The following is a 24827-nucleotide window of genomic DNA, read 5'->3' on the forward strand; positions in this document are numbered from 1 at the left end:
TAAATCGATTATTTTGTACATTTTACCCCCGTGTTCGTTTTGAGTTCATTCCGTACAGGATCGGAGCTGCCGGTGAGATCGCAACAGGTAAGAGCTCCCCGCTTCTTCCTCTTCTTTCTTCCCCCTCCCTCATCACCCCTCCACCCCCCCCCCCCTCCTCAATCACAAACCCCAAATCATCAACCCCCCTCCCAAAACCCAAGTCCTCAACCTCTCCCTCCCAACCCCAAGGCTTCACTCCCCTGCCTTCTCCCCAAGTCTTCAAACCTCCTCCCCACCACAACTGCTCAACTCCTCCTTCTAAAGTCATCAGCCCCTCCCTTCCAACTCTGTCCCATATTTTCTCTCTTCACCCTCCGAACCCCAACTCTCTGTCCTCCCACGCTCATAAAAGTGAAAGGACATTCTTACATAGATTAATACATATTTAATATTGTGTCACCACAATCACTGAGTTTGAAGTTGTCTTACTTGAACATTCTTATTGTTACTCGTCAATAAGCAACTTTCTCAGTATTCTGGTGTATTTTGTGTCACTGACAATGTCAAACTATGGCGTTTTTAACACGGTTGGTAATATTGAATAAATAAAATTAAACCCACTTGCAATTCCTACCAACCCGCTTTTGTTCATTTACTTCACATATGTGAATTACATGTCCATGCACATGTGAAATACAATCCTATACCGTATTCATAAAATACTGTACCGCAAAGCCCCTACTTTAGCGGATTCACAATCCACGAAACCCAGTCATTCGTGGGTTTGTACATTGTAATGTTCCTACTTTCGTGGCCCCCCATGCTCCAGCTACTCCTGGGTTTTGTGGGCATAAGCTATTGCCACCCATCCATGGATCCCCACCAATGGCCACTACTTGTGCTGGGCCTATATCAATATCAATAATAAGCCCAGGACGATATCGGCAATTTTTCGGTGATCGGTATCAGCCTATTGGAGTCAGTGTGAGTGCCGATTACCGATTACAGTATCCTCCTGTATACAACCCAAAAACTTTTCGTAGCTTTCACCTTTGTTTAGGGCATATTTCAAAAAACAAATATAAAAAACTTGTGGGTGGAATTATGCCAGCAAAGCTCTGCCTTGGACGAACCGACGGAGCGACTGGGGCAGAATTTATTGATCGATTCAGCCTGTCATCCTTCTGAGGTCGGCAAAACGAGTACCAGCCTAGTGTAAACAGGGGAAACTGCATTAGCAGCAGAGCCACACTCCGAGCAATGATGCAAACAGCATACAGAATATAATAATGTGTGTGTTATTGGCTGCTATCTCCACATTCCAATTACAAAATAAATAACAAACCCTGTGACAATATTGTTTGCAAAGCCAAAATGGCATAACTGTGTGCACTATCTTGAGTGTAACTAGGAAATTATATATGTGCAATGTGCATGTTCCATCATGAGTGCACAAGGAAATGTGCATTTGTACATTTTGTGAAATTCCCTCGTGTGTGTGTGTTATATTCCTCTGGGGTGGGTACATCAGCATGTGATGTCAGGGCCGCATCTATTTAAGGAGGCGTAGATGTGAAGACGGGCAATTCGAGGAGAGTGGGCGTTGAGTGCAATTCATGAAGGAGTTGCATCCTGAGGGAAGAGCTCACTGAGGGTGTGTCTTTCTGGAGAAGAAGGAGAACAGCAAGGACGGGAATCGCGGCATCGGGGGTGCTCAGATTAACCCTCCTGTATGACTAAATTATTATTGAAAAGAACGCACGCTAGTGCAATGTACAATAGCAGACCACGGAACTGATTGGTGATTTAACTGCCACACTGTGCGGCTCACAGTGCACGTGAGTGACATCGCCTCTAAGCTTGGGCGTCCTGGGAGTTTATCTCTGACGGTCTTGGGGCACCTGATGGGGAGACCCGGCACTGTTACAACTACTCAACAGAATGCACCACTGATACAAACAATTGCATTTTCTTTTACAGGGAGGAGTTACCAAATGATGAAAAGCAATATACAAAAGAAAAGCAAGATTTGAACCTTTCTAAAACGGCTGAAGCTCTCTCAGAATGCATCAACACACTGAACCTGTTAACGCCGAATAGGACTTCTGAGATAATCGTTGAACAATTTCTGACACTTGTTGCAGCTCTCTCACAAGTTTTGAATCGAGCCTTATGTCTTGATTCCTCAAAGGTTTGTTTTCTTCTAAATAATCAAAAATGTTTTATCGCATAACTTATTTGGCTTTTTTCAAGTACAAAGATATAATTTGGCCTACAGGTTTTCTCCTTGCTCTCAATAGGTTAATTACACGTGTTAAAGTATGGTGTATGCATGGTCAACTGGTCATTTTCTTATTCAGTGAGAACATAACTAATACAATCTTGGATGGCCTTAGACTTCACAATTATTTCATTTTTAAAGAACCTTTTTAGTTTCAAATTTTTGAAAAAATATGAATAAAAATTGGGGGCAGGTGGAGTCAGGGTAAGGAATAAATTCATGAAAACACAGTTGATAAAAGGGAGGGATATGGGAGGGAAATTTGTGGTGTGGTTTGTGAATTGAATTGAAAGGAGGAAGAGGTGGAATTAAAAGGTTTTGCCATTTTTGTATGTGTCTTGCAGTCACGTGAAAAAATAAGTACACCCCATGTAAAGTTTTGACTTTTTCAACATATTTCAACTTACAGCTATTTGATCTTCATTTCAACAATATTGATAGATAAAGGTGATATAATATAACAAATATCATGAAACATTTACATTTTGTAGTCCATTGTATAATTTAAATAAACATAAATGCAAATTTAGCATGTGGAAAAAGTAAGTACACCCTTGGCTCTAATAGGTGGTATTGCCTCCTTTTGCAGAAACAACCTCAAGTAGGCGTTTCTTATAACTGTCTACCAGTCTCTGACATCGACTGGGAGAAATTTTAGCCCACTCTTCCTTGCAGAATTCTTACAGCTGTGCGATGTTTGATGGGTTTCTTGCATGCACAGCTCGTTTCAAATCCCCCCACAACATCTCGATGGGATTTAGATCCGGGCTTTGACTTGGCCATTCCAGAACCCTCCATTTCTTTCTTTTCAGCCATTCCTTGGTGGATTTACTGGTATGTTTAGGGTCATTGTCATGATGCAAGGTCCACCTTCGGTTGAGCTTCAACTTTCCGACAGATGGCCTCACATTATCCTCAAGCACCCTCTGGTACAATGAAGAATTCATAGTGGATTCTATGATGGTGAGCTGCCCAGGCCCTGATGCAGCAAAGCTGCCCCAAACCATAATATTTCCACCACCATGCTTTACAGTTGGTATCAGGTTCTTGTGGTCAAATGCTGTCTTTGGTTTTCGCCAAAAATGTCTTCTGGTACTGTGGCCAAATAGCTCTACCTTTGACTCATCTGTCCAGAGCACATTGTTCCAGAAGTGCTGGTCTTTGCCTCGATGTTCATTGGCAAAATTTATTCTTGCCCTGATGTTCTTTCTGGACAGCAAAGGTTTCCTCCTGGCACACCTCCCATGTAGATCAAATTTGTGCAGCCTCTTTCTAATGGTAGACTCGTGCACTTTGACATCAACAGTGGCAAGAGCTACATGTAGGTCCCGTGATGACATTCTGGGGTTCTTAGAGACTTCTTTCAGCATCTTGCGGTCTGCTCTCAGGCTGAACTTGCTGGGGCGGCCTGGCCTGAACAAGTTGGCAGTTTGGAATATTCTCCACTTGTAGATGATCTTCCGTACAGTCGAATGATTGATTTCAAATTGTTTGGAGAACTTTTTAAATCCCTTCCCAGACTTGTAGGCATCGAAACCTTCTTTCTGAAGGCCTCAGAGAGTTCTTTTAATCTCAGCATGGTGATGCCGCACACTTCAACAACAAAGAGCAAACCAAACTAAATGTCTGAGGTTTAAATAAGACAGGTTCCTCCAAGATCCTCTCTAACGATGTTCTAAACATTTGCACCTGAGCTGGTGCACTTTTTTTTTTTTTGGTTTTGTATACAAGATCGAGGCTCGTGAAAGAGCGAACATTAATCACACTGAAAGACGAACCAACACATAAAACATATAACATCGGGAGCGGTAGACAAGATGGGGAGAGAGGGGGAAGGACACAAACACAACATTTGAGAGCAGGGACCGAGAGACATGGAGACATCGAGAGATCTGTGAGAGGGAGAGGGCTTTGGGGGGGGGGGGGCATGGGAAGGGGGGGGGGGGGTATGAGAGGTATAAAACATATGAACACTGCCAGGACTTCCAGGAAAGAAGTTGGAATTTCAAACAAGGTGGATCTGGGGTGAATTAGCGGGGGTAGAAAAGATCAAGGTTTTGGATGGGGGAAGATAAGAGATGGTGGTGAACAGCTGTTTTAAAGACCTGGAGGGAGGAGTAGGATTGAAGGGAGTGAGGGAGTTTGTTCCAGAGGCGGGAGAAAAGAGGAATGAAAGAGTGAATGTGAGCAGAGAGCCGAGATTTCGGCAGTTTAACCATCAGAGGGTTGCTGGCAGATCTTGTGCGACCTGTAGGAATATTTGGGGAAAGAGCACAGAGAGAGCTGGGGGTGCAAGGCCGGAGAGGAGTCGGAAGAAGACAGAAAGACCACCTACCTGCCTGCGGTGAGAGAGTGAAAGGCGCTCAGAGATAGCTTCATCGCGGGAGATTCCAATAATTCTGAAAGCTTTGGTTTCAACAGCGTGAAGCCGAGCTAGGTGTGAGGCAGGAGCACCGGCCCATAGGGGAGAACAGTATTCCATTGAGCTGCGGATGAAAGCCTTGTATGTGGTGAGGAGCTCAGGTGTGCCGAGGAAGGACGTCGCACAACGGAGGATGCCCAGTCGGCGACTGGCTTTGGAGGCCAGCTTGGAAATGTGGTTTTCCCAAGAAAGATCATGGCAGATAGTGAGACCCAAAAGCTTGAGCGACAGAACTTCTTGGAGAGGATTGTTGAGAAAGTAGATGGGAGGGTTGTCCAGTCGATCTTTTCGGAGAGACATAGTAAGAGTGTGAGATTTGTCAGGATTGAAAGACATGTTCCACTTGTTTGACCAGTCGGTGATTTTGTCCAAGTCTTCAGAGAGTGAGGAGGCTGCAGACTGCCGATCTGAGGGAAGAGGAATGGAGTGGCAGAGAGTGGAGTCATCAGCAAAGAGATAGAGAGGATTTTCCAGAGAGTCGGAGAGATCATTGATAAAGACCAGAAAAAGCACAGGGCCCAGAACACTGCCTTGGGGAACTCCAGCCTGAACAGGAAGGGGAGATGAGAGAAATCCATTCAGGGCCACACGTTGACTACGACCAGAGAGGAAGTCCTCAAGCCATGCATGGAGATTTCCATGGATACCATAGGAGGAGAGTTTGGTGAGCAGAGCTGGGTGCCAGACCGTATCGAAGGCACGTGATATGTCAAGGGAGACAGCTCTGATTTCCTGTTTGGCATTGAGGACCTCCATCCATTGTTGAGACAGCAGAAGCAGCATGTCCAGAGTAGAGTGACCTTCTGGGCCCTGTGCTTTTTCTGGTCTTTATCAATGATCTCTCCGACTCTCTGGAAAATCCTCTCTATCTCTTTGCTGATGACTCCACTCTCTGCCGCTCCATTCCTCTTCCCTCAGATCGGCAGACTTTGCTGATAATTGGGAGCAGGCTGATTGGTCTGTAGTTGCAAGGATCTGTTTTTGCACCTTTTTTGTGTAAAGCGGTAATGTTTGCTGATTTCCAGGATGCTGGCAGAAAATCCCTCCCACCGTGTGGAGCTTCGAAAATCCCTCCCACCATCCGTCTTCCCCATCACCCCTTCCCTCCAAATCTTCCCCATCACCCATCCCTTTCAAATCTCCCCCCTTGCCCCCTCCCTCCTAAACTACCCCTCACCCTCAGTTCACGACCTGGTGTGAAACCAAATTGATGATCAGAGATCAAGCCATTGGAGAAGAGGAAAGATTTCATATCCGAGGCAATGATGGATTCCATGACTTTGCTGATAATTGGGAGCAGGCTGATTGGTCTGTAGTTGCAAGGATCTGTTTTTGCACCTTTTTTGTGTAAAGCGGTAATGTTTGCTGATTTCCAGGATGCTGGCAGATGACCTTGAGCAAAATAGAGGGTGAAAAGAACAGAGAGAGGGTGAGATAGAGCGGCAGAGCAGGATTTTAGGACCCGTGGGCTGATGCCGTCTGGTCCAGTTGCAGAATCAGAGTCGAGGTTAGACAAAAACTCCTCCACCTTGTCAGGAGAGAAGGACACAGAGTCCAGGAGCAGTTGGGTTCGACTGGGAAAGGTGGGAACAGAGAGAGATGGGTTTGGGACTAAAGATTTTGAGGCAAACACAGAGTTGAGGCATTCGGCTTTGTCACGTGTGATGTCAACTGTGTGGCCATTTGAGGTAAGGGAGGGGATGGAGGGGGAACAAACACCAGAAACGGATTTGACCAGACGCCACCAGGATTTGGAGGAAGGAGACAGGTTTGAGAGTTCATTCTTCAGTGTGGAGAGATAGTGCTTCCTGGCACTCCTGAGGGTAGACACACACTTGTTCCGAGCTTGGTGGAAGGAACTGAGATTGCCTTCAGTTGGATTAGCCTTCCAAGAGGCAAAGGCAAGTTGTTTCAGGGCAACTGCCTCACCACAAGATTCAGTGTACCATGGACGGGAGGAAGGGTAAGACAACTGAAGACGAGATAGGATAAATCTGTGCATGAGAGAGAGCAGTTTGCTTTGGAAGAATTCCCAGGAAGAATTGATGTCGGAGGCAGTGGAAATGGGAGACCAATCCAGACGATTGGTGGCTGCTTGAAGACCGTCCCAGTCGGCCTGAGTGAAATGCCAGACTTGTCGACGCTGAGGAGGCTCTCTGAGAATGGCCAGAGAGATGTCCACTTTGACAAGCACATGATCAGAAGAACCGATTGGAGCAGAAGAAGAGCAGCAGACATTAGCAGGGAAGTTTCTCATAACCAAGTCTAGAAGAGAAGATACTCCATTGGCTGAGATCCGGGTCGGGAAATTGACAGATTGTGTCAATCCCAGTGAGTCACAGAAGTCCTTTGCTGAGGTGCCATGACTGGTGAGAGAGGAACCCACACCCAACCAGCTGGCATGATGACAGTTGAAATCACCACATATGAGGAAGAGAGTTTTTGATAAAGATAGCCACCCCACCACCAGGACGAGGCTCAGGTCTATCATACCAGAGGAGGGAGTAACCAGGAAGAGATATTAAGGAATCAGAGACATCTTGAAGGAGGAAAGTCTCTGTTAAGCAGATCAAGTCTGGATTGTCAGAAGCAACCTGTATGGAGAGATCAGTCAGGTTTGAGCGAAGGCCCCGGATGTTTGAGGTCCATACCGTTAATGAAGAGAGAGGGGGAGCATCGGGTACAGGACAGGGGAGGGGAGGAGTAGGGTAAGATGAAGGATGAGAGGGGGAGGTAGGAAGAGCAGTTGATAGTGTGTCAGAGATTACAGAAGAGTTCCAAGAAAGGGAAGGATGAGGAGGATGAAAGGTTTGATGGTGAAGGGATGAGGCACAGTGAGGGGTTCTTTGAGGGGGAGCAGAGGAAAGTAGAAGGTTGGGAGGGGGGATGGGGGGGGGGGGGGTGGAGGTATGAGATAGAAGGGAGACGTAGTGGGGAGGAGGCAGCTTTGAGGAGGAGGAGGTGGGGAGGAGGGAGAATTGGAGAGGAATGGTATGGGGGGAGATTTGAATGGGAGGGGTTGGGGTAGAGTTTTGAAGGGGAGGAGTGAGGGGGGAGTTTAGGAGGGGAGGGGCAAGGGGGGAGTTTAGGAGTGTAGGGGCAAGGGGGGAGTTCAGGGGTGGAGGGGCAAGGGGGGAGTTTCGGAGTGTAGGGGCAAGGGGGGAGTTTAGGAGTGTAGGGGCAAGGGGGGAGTTTCGGAGTGTAGGTGCAAGGGGGGGGGTGGGGATTTGGAGGGGAGGGGCTAGAGGGGAGTTTTGAAAGTGGATGATTAATGAAAGACGAACATTGATAACAAATTGGGTTTGTTGTGATTTTCAAGTTAGCAATCAGATTTAGAACGATGGAGGAGGGGTGGAATGAATGTGAATTTAGACCATGTAGTGAGGGAGACGTATAAGAGATTGAATTTCTTTTTTTGACGTGGAATGAGATTTTTTTTTTTTTTTTTTTTTTTTTTGTTTACAAGATCGAGGCTCGTGAAAGAGCGAACATTAATCACACAGAAAGACAAACAGACACATAAAACAAATAACATTGGGAGCGGTAGACAAGATGGGGAGAGAGAGGGAAGGACACAAACACAACATTTGAGAGCAGGGACCGAGAAACATGGAGACATCGAGAGAACTGTGGGAGGGAGAGGGCTTTGGGGGGGAGGCATGGGAAGGGGGGGGTGGGAGAGGTATAAAACATGGACACTGCCAGGACTTCCAGGAAAGAAGTTGGAATTTCAAACAAGGTGGATCTGGGGGGGGATTTGGATGGAGAGGAATTTGAAAAAAGCCTTTTAAATAGGAAGAAAAACAGCGTGTTGTAATATACCATTGAATAAAACACTGAAGGGGAAAGTTTATACATATTTAAATAATATTAAAACAGAACCGTAAACAATCTTATATGCACAAAGTACCAACGGGGGGAGAGCCGAGAGGGACCACCACGAGTCACGTGGACAGGGCAAAAGGTGGATGGCAAGGACATAATGGGGGCGGGGCGAACAGCACACCTGAACAGAAAGTACAAGATGAGACAAAAAGCACACGTGGAGAAAGGAAAATAAATTTAAATAAATTTTCTGAGAGGAACCTGATGTGAGCGTGGAGAGAGGAGAGTGTCAGGTGGAGAGGAGTGAGTGGTCACATATTATGTCAAATAAATTAATTGTGTTCATTACACCATTTCTGGATCTGATGAATTGCCACTAACCATTTTGTAAAATTGAATGTGCAGCATCTCACTAAATATGTCGAAATGTCACACACGTCCATGCCCGTGGGATTCCCATGGGTGACCCCACTAGTTTGTTATATTATATCACCATTATCTATCAATATTGTTGAAATGAAGATCAAATAGCTGTGTGTTGAAATATGTTGAAAAAGTCAAAACCTTACATGGGGTGTACTTACTTTTTCACGTGACTGTATATAAATGGTGTTTCTCTTTTGTCTTCAAATGATTGTGAGTATTGTATATTTAAGCTGTTGAATGTTATCAGTTGTCATTTAAAGTTCTGAGTTAGAAGTTCTTCTCATTCTTTCATCCCGTACTTACAGGGTCAAACAATACAAACAGGTTACAACTCTAAACTGTCACTCCTTTTTGACAAGATGTCCGGTGCAATCAACAGGTGGTTGAAGACATCCCGACCATTGATGAAATCATTTATCTATGCCAAGTATGTTGATTCAGCGCAGATGAAGGTAAGATTTAATTGTTTGTATTCACATTTGTGTGTGCCCCTATAACTGCAGCTGGCAGGATCTGGAACGTGGTGCATCATAAACATAGGGGCAATACCCCTGGAACTCACCTGGTAGAACAAACAGTGTACTGCACTGACTAAAGGTATTTTAAACCAATTTCATTGGTTGCTAGAAGACAGGGCAGCATGTAGAATCATAATAACATAATCATAAGACTTCAAACAAACAAACAAAAAAATACCTATTTTGGGGGCAACCCTCCCTCGCCCAACTCCGTATACCCTCTCAGACCCCAGTTTTTCTAATGCCTTGAACAAACATTGGTACATCATGGGTGATGAAGGTTGTGGTGAAGTTTCATCGAAATTGCATGTGTAGTTTCTGAGGTGAAAGCAAATACCTATTTTGGGGTGCAACTCCCCCCCTACCCCCATAGACTCCCGAAGGGGCAGATTTTTTTTAATGCCATGAACAAACTTTGGCACCGGTGGTGAAGGTTATGGTCAAGTTTCATCGAAATTGAGTGTGTAGTTTCGGAGAAGAAAGCAAATACCTATTTTGGGGGTCAAACCTGGACCCACTTTAATCTCCCCCCCCCCCCCCCCCTGCATAAAGCCCCTTAGACTTTGATTTTCTTAGTGTCGTGAATAAGCTTTGGTACATCATGGGGGATGAAGGTTGTGGTCAAGTTTCATCGAAATAGTGTGTAGTTTGAAGGAAACGCAAATTCCTATTTGGGGGGGAGGGGGGGGGGGGGTCAAACGTGGATCACTTTGACCCTGGTGAGCCCCTGGTGAGATCTTTTTTTAAAGCCGTGAACAAGCTTTAGTCACAACACAACAAATATAATTTCCCATCAGTCACAATCCCTTCAGCCGCTTTGCAGAAGAAAGTTGCAAGTGTTTAAGGACAGACTGATGAACTGACGGACGGACAACGTGCCATTGCCTAAGCTCCCCTGAGCTAAAAACTAGATCCTTCTGGGTGTATGCAGTATCTGTCCTATTGCATCATACCTGTGGGTACGACATTACCGATGACGCAGTTCCCCCAGTAGATTAGGGTAGGAATTCCAATTTCTTTCAGCGTGCCGACGATAACTTTGCTACTCTTCATCAAAATAAACCATAGGATCTTTATTTTAATGTCTACAAATGAATGCTAAGACCTTGCTTGATTTCAATCTGAGGTATGGCATGTTCATTGATGGCTATGCCACACTATATTGTGACAGCTTATAATCAATTTCAAGTGATACCTCTGAGCTATTATGCCAGTCTCCATAAAAATGGAGTGATATACAGTCACGTGAAAAAGTAAGTACACCCCATTAAAGTTTTGACTTTTTCAACATATTTCAACATACAGCTATTTGATCTTCATTTCAACAATATTGATAGATAAAGGTGATATAATATAACAAATATCATGAAACATTTACATTTTGTAGTCCATTGTATAATTTAAATAAACATAAATGCAAATTTCGCATGTGGAAAAAGTAAGTACACCCCTACATTTATCAATACTTCAAATACCTAAAATTAGAATCAGGTGCACCAGCTCAGGTGCAAATGATTAGAACATCGTTAGAGAGGATCTTGGAGGAACCTGTCTTATTTAAACCTCAGACATTTAGTTTGGTTTGCTCTTTGTTGTTGAAGTGTGCGGCATCACCATGCCTAGATCAAAAGAGCTCTCTGAGGCCTTCAGAAAGAAGGTTATAGATGCCTACGAGTCTGGGAAGGGATATAAAAAGATCTCCAAACAATTTGAAATCAATCATGCGACTGTCTGGAAGATCATCTACAAGTGGAGAAGATTCCAAACAACTGCCAACTTGTTCAGGCCAGGCCGCCCCAGCAAGTTCAGCCCGAGAGCAGACCGCAAGATGCTGAAAGAAGTCTCTAAGAACCCCAGAATGTCATCACGGGACCTACAAGTAGCTCTTGCCACTGTTGATGTCAAAGTGCATGAGTCTACCATTAGAAAGAGGCTGCACAAATTTGATCTACATGGGAGGTGTGCCAGGAGGAAACCTTTGCTGTCCAGGAAGAACATCAGGGCAAGAATAAAGTTTGCCAATGAACACCGAGGCAAAGACCAGCACTTCTGGAACAATGTGCTCTGGACAGATGAGTCAAAGGTAGAGCTATTTGGCCACAGTACCAGAAGACATTTTTGGCGAAAACCAAAGACAGCATTTGACCACAAGAACCTGATACCAACTGTAAAGCATGGTGGTGGAAATATTATGGTTTGGGGCAGCTTTGCTGCATCAGGGCCTGGGCAGCTCACCATCATATAATCCACTATGAATTCTTCATTGTACCAGAGGGTGCTTGAGGATAATGTGAGGCCATCTGTCAGAAAGTTGAAGCTCAACCGAAGGTGGACCTTGCAACATGACAATGACCCTAAACATACCAGTAAATCCACCAAGGAATGGCTGAAAAGTAAGAAATAGAGGGTTCTGGAATGGCCAAGTCAAAGCCCGGATCTAAATCCCATCGAGATGTTGCGGGGGGATTTGAAACGAGCTGTGCATGCAAGAAACCCTTCAAACATCGCACAGCTGAAAGAATTCTGCATGGAGGAGTGGGCAAAAATTTCTTCCAGTCGATGTCAGAGACTGGCAGACAGTTATAAGAAACGCCTACTTGAGGTTGTTTCTGCCAAAGGTGGCAATACCACCTATTAGAGCCAAGGGTGTACTTACTTTTTCCTCAGAAGGAAATGGCATCTCTGTTAATTTTTTGTTGAATAAATTATTGCAAAGTCAATTTTTCATTGTTTTTTGTTCAATTAGATCACCTTTATCTATAGATACTGTTTAAATGAAGATCAAATATTGATATGTCCACATATGTTAAAAAGACAAAAAAACATTTCATGGGGTGTACTTACATGTACTTTTTCCACATGCGAAATTTGCATTTATGTTTATTTAAATTATACAATGGACTACAAAATGTAAATGTTTCATGATATTTGTTATATTTTATCACCTTTATCTATCAATATTGTTGAAATGAAGATCAAATAGCTGTATGTTGAAATATGTTGAAAAAGTCAAAACTTTACATGGGGTGTTCTTACTTTTTCACGTGACTGTGGGTCGGTAAGGTACTGATTTGATTGTTTGGTTGTTTAAAATCATCAGGAACTGATTTGATTTTCATATAGATTTATTCATTGATAATAGGGCAAAGTTTTGGTAATAAAATGGCCCAGCAATATCAAAGTTAAAAAATTTTGATATCAACCATTATATATCATAAATATGCAAATGTTTTTTTGTTTTTTTTTACACTTTTTGGGAAACGCGTCTCATTTTTGTTTTGGAAAAAAAATGTGCAAACACAAAATTCAACTATGTCCTGTACTTCATTGCTAAGAGATATATAGTTGGTGGACTGAGTTGTATGAAGGTATTTTTCCCCGAACAGTGGAACCTCAGTGAATTGGCTCCTCCTAAGGGACGTGAAGCCAAGGCAGGTTAGCATTTTCACCGATACAAATAATAATAATAATAATAATAATTCATTTATTTTGTATAGCGCTTTTCCAGAAGCCCAAAGGCGCTTTGACAGAGTGGAAAACATAATGCATAACAATACATGAAAACAACAATTGCAAAAAGACAAGAATCAAGAAAACAAACAGCAGCGATATACGGCATATATATAAGACAAGAATCAAAAAGACAAGACAAGAATCAATAGGGAAATATTTAAAGCAAAAGGAGGGAGAAGGAGAAGAGATAGTCAGGGGTTAAATGCTGTGGGTTGAATGTTGAATGCAGCGTTGAACAGGTGGGTCTTTAGTGATGTTTTGAATGTGGTGAGTGAGGAGGAGTCTCTGATGGTGTGAGGTAGTGAGTTCCAGAGGGTGGGAGCAGCGATGGAGAAGGCCCTGTCCCCCCAGGATCTGAATTTGGTCCGGATGGAGGGGGTCAGGAGGTTGGTACCAGCAGAGCGGAGGTTGCGGGTGGGAGTGTGTCTGGAGAGGAGGTCAGCCAGGTAGGATGGGGCCAGGTTATGGAGGGCTTTGTATGTCAGGAGGAGGATTTTGTACTGGATTCTCTGGGGGATGGGGAGCCAGTGAAGCTTGTAAAGGACGGGGGTGATGTGGTCACGGGTCCGGGAATGAGTGAGTAGACGGGCAGCGGAGTTCTGAATGTATTGGAGTTTATTGGTGATTTTTGAGGGTGAACCATAGAGGAGGCTATTGCAGTAGTCCAGACGGGAGGTGATGAAGGCGTGGATGAGGGTTTCTGCAGCCGTGGAGGAGAGGGATGAGCGGAGACGGGCAATGTTTTTCAGGTGAAAGAAGGCTGACTTTGTGATCTGTTTAGTGTATTTGTCGAAGGAAAGGGTTTGGTCAAAGATGACGCCAAGATTCCGGATGTGAGGGGAGGTGGATACTGGGATACCGTCGATGTTGAGGGCAAAGTTATGGGTGGATTTTGTGAGCGTTTTTGGGCCAATGATGATTATTTCAGATTTATCACAGTTAAGCTTGAGGAAGTTGATTTGAAGCCAGGATTTTATTTCAGTGATGCAGTTTGTCAGGATAGAGTGGGTGTCGGTGGAGACGGACTTGGTGGAGATGAAAAGCTGGATGTCATCGGCGAAGCAGTGGAATTGGAGACCATGACGGCGGATTAAGTGACCGAGCGGGGACAGGTAAAGGATGAAGAGGAGGGGGCCAAGAACTGAACCTTGGGGGACACCTTGGGGGAGGGGAGCAGTGGGGGATTTGCAGTTATTGATGGAGATGAACTGGCATCTGTCAGAGAGGTATGATTTAATCCAAGAGAGGGCAGTGCCGGTGACGTTAAAGGTGGATTCAAGTCGGGTGAGGAGGATAGTGTGATCGATGGTGTCAAAGGCAGCGCTGAGGTCGAGGAGGACGAGAATGTTGAGGTTGCCAGCGTCAGAGGAGAGGAGAAGGTCGTTGGTGATTTTGAGGAGAGCAGTTTCAGTACTGTGGTTGGAGCGGAATCCGGATTGGAATGTTTCATACAAGTTATTGGCAGAGAGATGATGTTTGAGTTGAGTGGCTACAGCGCGTTCCAAAACTTTTGACAGAAAGGGTAGGTTGGAGATGGGTCTGAAGTTGTTTAGGGTGTCAGGGTTTAGACCAGGTTTTTTTAGAATGGGGGTAACAGCAGCAATTTTGAGGGAAGGTGGGACGATGCCTGTAGACAGGGAGGAGTTTATTGTTGCAATGATAAGTGGAGAGAGAGCAGGGAGGGAGGCTTTGACAAAGCTGGAGGGGATGGGGTCAAGAGTGCAGGTGGCAGTTTTCATTCCTATGAGGAGTTCAGAGAGGTCAGTAGGAGAGATTGGGGAGAACCGAGACAGGGGATGGCAGGACAAGGGGGGGCAGGTGGTTGGAGGGGGAGCGGGTGCGGCGGTGGTCAAGCTGTTGTAGATGTTGTCAATTTTGCGTTGGAAGAAAGAGAGGAAGGAGATGCAGTTGTCTACTGTGAATGACTGGGTGGTGGTGTTCAGGGGGCGGAGGAGTTTGTTTATTGTCGAGAAGAGTGCTTTTGGGTTTCCGGAGCCAGAGTGGATAATTTGAGAGTAGTAGGCAGAGCGGGCGCGGGAGAGGGCATCTTTGTAGTGTTGTATGTGGTCCTTGTAGGCTTGGGAGTGAACTGTGAGACCCGTTTTATTGCGGAGTCTTTCAAGTTGGCGAGCACGAGTTTTCATCAGGTGGAGTTCAGGGGTAAACCAGGGAGCAGAATGGGTGAAAGAAACTGTTTTGGTTTTTACAGGCGCAAGCTGGTCAAGGCAGGAGGAGAGAGTGTGGTTGTAGTAGTCAGTGAGGTCGGAAGGGGTGTGGAGGTCAATGAAGGGAGAAGTGGACATTTTTTCAGAGAGGGTGGATGAGAATGAGGTAGGTGAAAGAGAGTTTAGCTTACGGAAGTTGATTGTGCGATAATGCCTTGGTGTTGGGGCGGGGATGTTGATGGTCAGAGTGATGGCTAAGTGGTCAGAGAGGGTGAGGTCGGAGCCATAGAGATGGTGCAAATTTAATCCAGTGGAGCAGACAAGGTCCAAAATGTGACCACGGATATGGGTAGGAAAGTCGACATGTTGAGTGAGGTTAAAGCAGGTGAGTAAATCAGTGAAGTCAGTGGTTATTGTGGAGTCAGTGGAGTCCATGTGGATATTGAAATCACCAAGGAGGAGGATTGAGGGGGAGAGGGAACATAGCTGGGTCAGAAAGTAGGAGAAGTCAGACAGGAATGATGGGTGTGGTTTGGGAGGGCGGTAGACGACAGCCATGACTGACTGCGTGTGACCAGAGAGTTTTAAAGCCAGGTGTTCAAATGATGGAGCAGATGAGATGGAGATGAGGTTGGTCTTGATGTCTTGACGGTGGATAACGGCAATTCCACCACCTCGGCCCTCCGAGCGTGGTTTATTGACGTAGGAATATCCATTGGGTGTGGTGAGGTTGAGTGTGTAGTAGTCCAGAGGTTGTTGCCAGGTTTCGGTGAGACAGAGAAAGTCCAGTTTGTTATCCAGGATGTATTCGTTCAGGATGAGGCATTTATTGTTGAGGGACCGGGTGTTGAACAGGGTGAGCTTGATGTTGTTTTGAACAGCAGGGATGAATTCAGGTGATTTAGCCAGGGTTCGTAGGCAAGAGGTGCGATCGTGTGGGTTGCTGTGACCAGGTGCGCTGGGACGAAGAGTGAGAGTGCGCTGAGCCGACCAGAGGACGGGGATGGAGTGACCTGATTGCAAATAAACAAACTTGCGACCGGAGCCACGGTGAATGTACCTGGGTCGTCGGAGGAGTCCATTTGATTTGATGGCAGAGATGCATGATGGGGTGGAGCGGGTATTGAGCAGAAGAAGCCTTGCGGCGGAGTACTTCAGAGCCATGCCAGGCAGGAGCGAAGGGACGAGTACGAGGCCAAGGTCGAGGAGGCAAAGCGGCAAACGCAGCGGCAAACGCAGCGGCAAACGACTGCAGCCGCTAATCAAGACCACAGCGGCAAACAAGGCCACAAGGCCACCAAGACCACAAGGCCACCGGCAAACAAGGCCACGGCCACAAACAACGGGAGCGGGCCTTTCGATTCCGTATTCCGTACCATCAAAAGCAGATTCCGTTATCCAGCCGGAGAACACGCGGCACGTGCGGGTGTGAAAAGGCAGGACAGGTGTGAGATGTCAGGTCAGAAAAGTAGAAGCAGACCCTGTACATCCATCCAGTCGGAGAAGCGGCGAATATGCAACGCCAGCGTCCTCTCGCAACCGAACCAAATTGCTCCTAAGAGCTAGTTTACAACATAAGAAGTCTTGATGACAAGATTCCAAATAATTTCTATGGGCTCTGTCTGCCAAGATTCTTCACTGCCTTTTCTCACAATATTGATTATTTTAATAGGATAGTTTTCCATATTTTTCCACACAGACACCAAACTTCATGCAGTTTTTTATTCGGGTATTTGCAATGTGCCAGGTAGAAACATCATAGAAAATATATATCATAGAAAACAATATCATCATATATATATCATCATCATATATATCATCATCTCGACATATATATCATCAATATATATCATCATCATAGAAACATCATAGAAACAGCCTGGAGTTAGCTTAGCAGTTAGGATGCCGGCTCGGGATCCTTGGATCCTGGGTTCAAATCCCGGTCGATCGCTGAATTAACGCCAGGGTGGTTGACTCAGCCTGTCATCCTTCTGAGGTCTGCAAATTGAGTACCTGTTCACTGGTAATTCCCTGCGTGTCGCCATAGGCGACTAACAGGGTTGGCGGCAAGAAGGGCATCCAGCCATAAAATATTGCCCAAAAAAAGGCCAACCCCTGCTCGTGGGGAAAAATGGCCTCGAAAGGTGGTGGTGGTTGTGGTGGTGGTGGCTCAGGTAGAAACATCGAAAGTTAACGTCATCAAAGTTCCAAATGATTTTGTTATTTGATCTTACTGCACATTCCATTAGTATGAACCCTTCTTGACTGCTTTTTTCTGAAACCATTCACTGCCTCTATAATGTAGTTTTCCAGATATTTTTCCTTGAACATAGAACTTTGTTCAACTCTTGAGACATACTAAGTAGTAAATACAAACTTGATTATGCAGCAAATCAAATTAGCCAGTGACTCGCATTAATAACTACCTTTGTGCAAACGATACCATGGGATCTTTAAAAATTACAAGCTCGCACAAGAGCCAGTTAAATGTCCCCTTTTAAAAAAAATGTTAAAAGAAATTCTGATGACAAGGCAGTTTTAGAAGGATCTAATTATGTTTGTTCTCAAGAGTTAACACCTATTACATGGGCATTCTACAGCGGATCTATCTTATCACTCCTTCAGACATATCTGCAATTACCGGTATGATTAGATTACGAAGAAAATTCTGCATTCGAACCTCCTACTCTGTGCCATGCACCCACATTCTTGCACTTTTAGTTTCAATGTAATTTTTAAAGACTTTGGCAGACTTGTTCTTCAGTTGTTCAGTTTATATGAATATTCATCACTTGTTTACTTCCTGCACATAATGTACTTTGAGCCATGTCATTCAAAATGAATTAGTAAACAAAAAGAGCAATCAGAGATTGCAGACCCTCACCAGGACTTGTTTTTGTGTGGTGTATTCTGTGTGGTGTTTATGTACGCTGGCGTGTACGCGTTTGTGTGGTGTGTCGACAATGGATTGACGATGTAAGGCTATGTTAATACAGTGGACAAACATAACTTTTTGGTTTTATTGTATAGATTCATGTTGAAATTGTGTGCATTTTTGTAGACTTATGGTCATGTTTCGTACTTTCTAGACGTATGCAAGTTCTAATAGTATGTACTTTGTAGATGCACTCACATTCTTAATGCATGTATTTTATTGACGTACTTACATTCTTAATAATGCATCCTTTATAAACATACTCACATTCTCATAGTATGTACTTTATAGATGTGCTCACATTGTAATAGAATGTACCTTATGGAGGTACTCTGTTGAAAAATGATACAACAACAACAGGCATTTTAAGGCCATTTTCCCTGCTAGAGCGGGGGTTAGCCTTGCGGTCCCCATGACAATCTTCTCCATTTTGCCCTATTTTCTGCATCTCCCCTTGTTAACCCCTTTGCCCGCATTTCTTCTTCCACCATCTTTAGCCAAGTCTTTCTCGGTCTTCCCCGTCCTCTACTTCCTTCTACATTCATTTCCATCACTCTTCTCAACCAGTCACTTTCATCCTTCCTCAACACATGACCAAACCTTCTCAACCTGTTCCTCTTCATAGCATCAATCACAGGCTCTATTCCCATCATCTTTCGCAATTCATCATTTGTCTTCCTCTCTCTCAACGATACTCCACACATCCACCTAACCTTTCGCATTTCCACCCTTTCCAGCCTTCGTTGCTGCTCTACATTCATTACCCATGTCTCGCTCCCATAAATCATAACACTTCTCACACATGCAGCATACACCTTTCCCTTCAGCTTCAACGACACTCCCCTCCTCGTCAGCACGCCACTCAGTTCCCGAAACTTCTTCCATGCACATCTCACTCGAGCAACCGTTGCCGAGTCTGATCCACCTTCTCTATACAGCATGTCTCCTAGGTAACAAAATGTTTTCACACCTTCCAGCTTCACGCCATCTCCAAGATCCAACTCAACATTTCCTCCATCTGCAGCTCCCTCTGTGCACACCTTACATTTGAATGTAGCTGCCACACTGGTTAATGACCCTCTCAAACCACTACATTTTTGATGAACCCACTCAGCGCATATTGTACACTGAATGGAGTTCACTCCGACACCCTTCCTGCACACAGCACACGACCACTTCCCAGTTCTTTCCACCTCACCACATGCTTTACCACTTGACATCACCTTCGTTTTTCCGATATTCACCTTCAGACCTTTTGTCTCCATACATTCCTTCCACTTGTTCATCTTCTCCTTCAGTCCATCCATACTTTCTGCAATCAACACCAGATCATCTGCATACAACAACTCCCACGGTAAACCCTCCTTTACGTTCCGAGCCAGCACCTCCATCACAGCTACAAATAGTAGTAGACTTAGAACCGACCCCTGATGCATGATGCACTCCCACCTTCACCTCAAACTCACCACTGTTCCTGTCCTTTGTCCTTACAGCTGTGCGCGCTTACAGCCGTTGAAAAATGATGACCTGTAATATTGGCTAACTCTAGGTTGTGTTTGTAGCCTACGTTAGCACATTATGTTCAGCTCAACACAGACAGACACACAAAGAAACTAACAAATGTACCCAAATGCAATACCCTCTGGTGATGGTCGTGATGGCACCAAGTCCGATTGTATTAATGCATATTTTTGTGCCACCCATGTTTTGTGTCATTTCCACTTGGGGCGATCGGTTCACTTCCCTTTATTGCGGTGATGCATGTGGACTCATGTGACGAAGCACGTTTTTACCATTATATGCGAGTGATTTAAAATATGGTCATGAGTTACTTAAACCTTGAGTGTTGATAAGCTTCCTGAAACATTCTTCTTTAAGGAATCTTGACACAAGGACCGTTCCAGGATAAGGGTAACAAATGCAATGCCATCTGGCGAGGGTAGCCGCAGCCATACAATTCTGTACAGTACTTGAACCTGAAACTTTCTTGTCACTTTCAGGAGTTTAATGGCAATTCCAATGTTGAGTATTGCATCAGTTATAAAGTTGAATCATGCCTGCATCCTTTATGAAGATTATACAGGGTGTTTATAAAGTCCCTCTCTATTTAGTTACCCGTTATATCTCTGAAATAGATAGAGACTTTATAAACACCCTGTATTAGCTGTTCTTGAACAGATAGAGATTCTGGAACTTTATTGGTACTGTACTTGAAACCTTAATTTTTCATTGCATTTGACATTTATATTTAATTTGCTAGTACAATGGCCTACAAAAGTATTCACCCCTCTCCAAAGTTTTCACATTGTGATGTCTTCTGAGCTTATTTCATGAAGCTTTCAAATTAAACTTAATAGATGGAGTCTTCACAAACTAATTTGAAGTGATAAAGCTAAAAAAAATGCAGATAAAATGTGAATAAGTTAAATTAACAGAGAAAATCAGATGATTCTCAGTTGTATAAGTATTCAAACCCTTTTCCTAATTAACCCTAATTCACCTTAGGAGCAAATTATTTGTTTGAAAGGTTACAACAAAATAAGTGTAATGGGTTTCACCTGTATGTAATCAGTGGCTTCACCTAAAATTAAGCTGGAAACTGATTCGGGATGTCACTGTATATTCCAACAATGACTTTGAAAGATCAGCAAGGCTCTATGTCCAAGATGGGGGTCAGTGTTCATCAATCAACAATAGCTCGCTCCCTTCACAACGTTTTGTGGTCAGACGAGACAAAAATTGATCTTTTTGTTCTAAATTCAAAGTGTTACGTCTGGCGCAAGCCTAACTGCACGTCACCCAGTCAACACAATCCCTCCTGTCAAGTATGGTGGTGGCAGCATCATGGTATGGGGCAGCATTTCATCAGTAGGACTGGCAAGCTTGTTAGGATAGAAGGGACAATGGACGGTGCAAAGTACAAGAGAATCCTTGATGAAAGCCTGTTTAAGTCAGCAACGAATCTGAAACTGGGTAGGAGATTCATATTTCAGCAGGACAATGATCCGAAGCATAAAGCTGAAGCCACACTGGATTGGCTGAATAAGAAAACAAATTATGTTCTTGAGTGGCCCAGTCAAAGACCTGATATGAACCCAATTGAACATTTATGGAGAGACTTGAAGATTGCAGTACATCGACGATCCCCATCAAACTTGGCAGAACTAGAGCAATTTTCACAAAGATTTCATCATCTCACTATGCAAAGCTTGTAGAGACCTACCCAAAAAGACTCATAGCAGTCATTGCTGCAAAAGGTGCTTCCACTAAGTACTGACCTAAGGGGCTGAATACTTTTGCAACCACTGAATTTTGATTTGTGCACGTTTTTTGCAGGTATTCCTGACATGTAACCTCCTTCAACCATAACATTGTTTCGTTTGATCTCTTCAGTTATGAATAAAAAGTTCATTTGGAAAAATTGTTTCCACGTAATTTGTAATTCATTTAAATGTGGCATTGTTGGTAGGGGGTGAATACCTTTGCAAGCCACTGTATAATGGAGTTTAATATTCCTTGAAGTTGATACTAGGGTTGAACTAGTGAGTTTCAGAAGTACAGCGATGCAATTAATGAAGAGGTGGAAGGATCTTTAATTATGATGCGATGGTTGAAGGGATATCAATATTTAGAATAGGTATTTTATTGATGTCGATGTTTAGCGGTATTTATCAACATTATTCCCATCCCTAATTGATGATATTTTGCAGAGAACTCATACCAACGTGATAAAACACTTTGACCAAACCACTTTCTATTCAAAACACTTACTCTTGTAGTATGCCAGAATTTGTTGTTTACCCCAGCTGCTATTGCACTTGATGATGTCTTATATGCTTCAGAAATGGAACATGCTGCTTATGTTTGACTTTGGCTTGGACAATTGGAATCATTGCTGGAAAAGGTTTTTAACTGAAAATTTGAAAGAAGAAATCACAAAGGTATGTGCTTGATCAATCATGTGTAGCTTGATTTATGGGGTTTTTTTCCCACAAAAAAATCATTTTTTTCCTGCCACAATGTTCAATCAAAAGATCATCATTGTGATTCTGCTGTTGATAACATCTAGATATTAATAAAAGTAATCTAAGGCTCATGGAGTATTTATAAATATGTGTATGTATGTATGTATGTATGTATGTATGTATGTATGTATATATGTATGTATATATATATATACACACATATATATATATATATATATATATATATATATATATATATATATATATATATATATATTGTTACGGATTCGGCACTAATGATTGTTGTTATGATTATTGTTGTTGGTTCTAAGTATTCTGGTGATTGTGGTTGAAGGGAAAGGGTTATTATAGTTAAAAGGTTTAACAGCGCTCATGATAAAATAATACCGGAAATGGATAGTGGGCTGGAAGAGGTCGGGGAGGAGGAGGAGGACGTGTGGAAAAAGGAAAAGGAGGTTCTGACAAAGCTCCGCACCTGGTTTGGGCGAGCTTACATGGCGAGAGAACTTTGAGTCCGGGAAGGGAATCTTGAGCGATTGGTGATCGCTGGAATTGTGGAAAAGCCGGCGAAGTCAGATACAGGTGTGATTCCGGAGAATCTTCGCTTAGCAGCGCCGGCTCGAGGACGAGCCAGCCGCCATTACCGGGACCTCGCGCGTCGTTCGCGGAACCTTGGGTTGGCCGCATCCGCGGGTCCCGCCATCCGGTGATTTACCGAAATAGGTGTGTGCACTAAAACGGCGTCGGAAGATTGCCCTGCGGTTCGTTGACTGAACGGGGAAGGTGCACATCCAGATCGCTTATTTGGGATTCCCTGTCAACGGTCAGGATGCGGTTGGATTAGACCACGTGACGGTCCATGCCTTACCTACACCGCCGTACTCGCCTCTTCGCGTCTCCGCTTCATCTCCGTTGAGTTATAGAGACATTGAAGGGTTGGGCTCCATTCACTGGGAGCGCGGATCACTGCCGAGCTGCTGCTGAGCTGGGACTGGGATCTGTGAGTTTCTGTTACGTAATAAGGTGGTACCATCTTGAGGTTAATTGTATGACTGATTGCTTTCCTTGCTGTATGTTTTTCCTGTGTGCTTTTAATACAATCGGTCCATTTACAATCTTTGGGTGTGGTTCCACTATTGATTTGTTTTTGACACCGGATAACATATTTTTTCTGCCGGGGCTCCTCGTGGGGTTTGGAGGTTTACCGAGACCAGGAGATCGGTGAGGACCCCGTAACAGAAAGTGGGGGCTCGTCCGGGACAGAATTCCTTAACATTCTCAGAATTCCCAAATTTGGAACTTTTTCCAACATTCCCAATTTTTTTCCAAAAACAATCAGCAAAAAAAAAAAAATTTTTTTTTTTTTTCTTAAAAATTTCTTGTGTGAAGGTTAACAGGTGTTACCAGTAGTCACTATGGAGTTTGACGCAGAGAAGTTTACAGTGACCCCTAGTGAAGCACAGTTCAGAGCGTTAGTAAAATCGGACCTCTTGAAATTGGCCAAACATTTTAGCTTGGAGGTCCGAACTAATATGAAGAAGGTAGAGTTGCAGACAGTGGTGATACAATCTATGGGGGGATTAGAAGCATGGGAAGAGGTAGCCTGGGATTGGTTACCAGAAGAGCAAGAAAATGTGGAGCTCCGGAAACTGGAGATGCAATTACAGAGCCAGGAAAGGGAAAAAGCACAGGAACAAGAACTCCAGGAAAGGTTAAAAGCAGAGGAAAGGAAAGCAGAAAAGGAAAGAGCAGCACTGAAACGAGAACTCCAGGAAAGGTTAGAAGAGAAAAAAAGCACAAGAAAGAACCGAGGAAAGGAGAGTGGAAAGAGAACTCCAGGAAAGGAGAGTGGAAAGAGAACTCCAGGAGAGAAGAGAAAAGGAACAAGCAGAGGAAAGGAGAGCTGCAAGGGAACTCGAAGCAGAGGAGAGAAAAGCCGACAGGGAGTTAAAGGACCGTGAATTGGCGCGTCAGCAGGAAATTAAAGTCAAGGAGCTGGAGTTAATGAGAGAACGGGGAGAGGTACCATCCCTGCTGACTGGTTCGACACCTAGTCAGAACACCTGGGATGTTGGCAGACATGTGAGGCTGGGTCCACCCTTCAATGAAAAGGAGGTAGCCAAGTTTTTTCCACACTTTGAGAAAGTGGCTCGACAGTTAAACTGGTCTGAGGAGAACTGGTTCAGACTAGTGCAAAGTGTTCTGGTGGGTAAAGCTCAAGAGATTTATTCGGCTTTACCGATTGACCAATGTGCAGATTACGAGGTATTGAAGAAACACATTCTCAAAGCCTATGAATTGGTCCCGGAAGCTTACCGACAAAAATCCCGGAATGCCAGGAGGAGGGAGAGTGAGACCCATGTGGAATTTGCCAGAGTAAAGGAAACCATGTTTGATAGGTGGTGTGATTCAAAAGGAGTAGGGAAAGACTTCGAACTATTGCGTCAATTGATCCTGGTGGAGGAATTTCAACAGTGTGTCCACGAGGACATTAAAGTTCATCTGGAGGAAAGGAAAGTACCAAATCTGTATGAGGCAGCCACCATGGCAGATGACTATGCCTTAACACACAGGATGGGGTTCCACAAACCTAACTTCTCGCCCAGACCTAGCCAGGGGAGCTATGGTACATCAGGGGCGGAGAATGAAAATCCATGGGGGTGGCCTCGGGATGAAAATGAGGTCCACTTTGACACCACGACTTCTAGAAATCAGAAGACTGCAGTTCCAGGACAGACCTATCGTCCGGGGGGCTCGAGGCAGACCGTCGCCCC

At 44.2% G+C, this 24827-nt stretch overlaps 1 protein-coding gene across 1 annotated transcript in view; it reads left to right on the forward strand.

The window, feature by feature from the left end:
* LOC144889050 (E3 ubiquitin-protein ligase rnf213-alpha-like) overlaps positions 1-24827 on the forward strand; it is a 170254-nt gene that overhangs the window by 72912 nt on the left and 72515 nt on the right. Inside the window, exons 8-10 of the mRNA XM_078768858.1 lie at positions 1963-2173; positions 9242-9388; positions 21910-22008. Of these exons, the coding sequence (XP_078624984.1) occupies positions 1963-2173; positions 9242-9388; positions 21910-22008 (457 nt within the window). The remainder of the gene's footprint in view (positions 1-1962; positions 2174-9241; positions 9389-21909; positions 22009-24827) is intronic.

The sequence above is a fragment of the Myxine glutinosa genome, unplaced genomic scaffold (genome assembly GCF_964187855.1).
Source record: "Myxine glutinosa unplaced genomic scaffold, kmMyxGlut1.1 SCAFFOLD_617, whole genome shotgun sequence".
Classification (NCBI taxonomy): Eukaryota; Metazoa; Chordata; class Myxini; order Myxiniformes; family Myxinidae; genus Myxine; species Myxine glutinosa.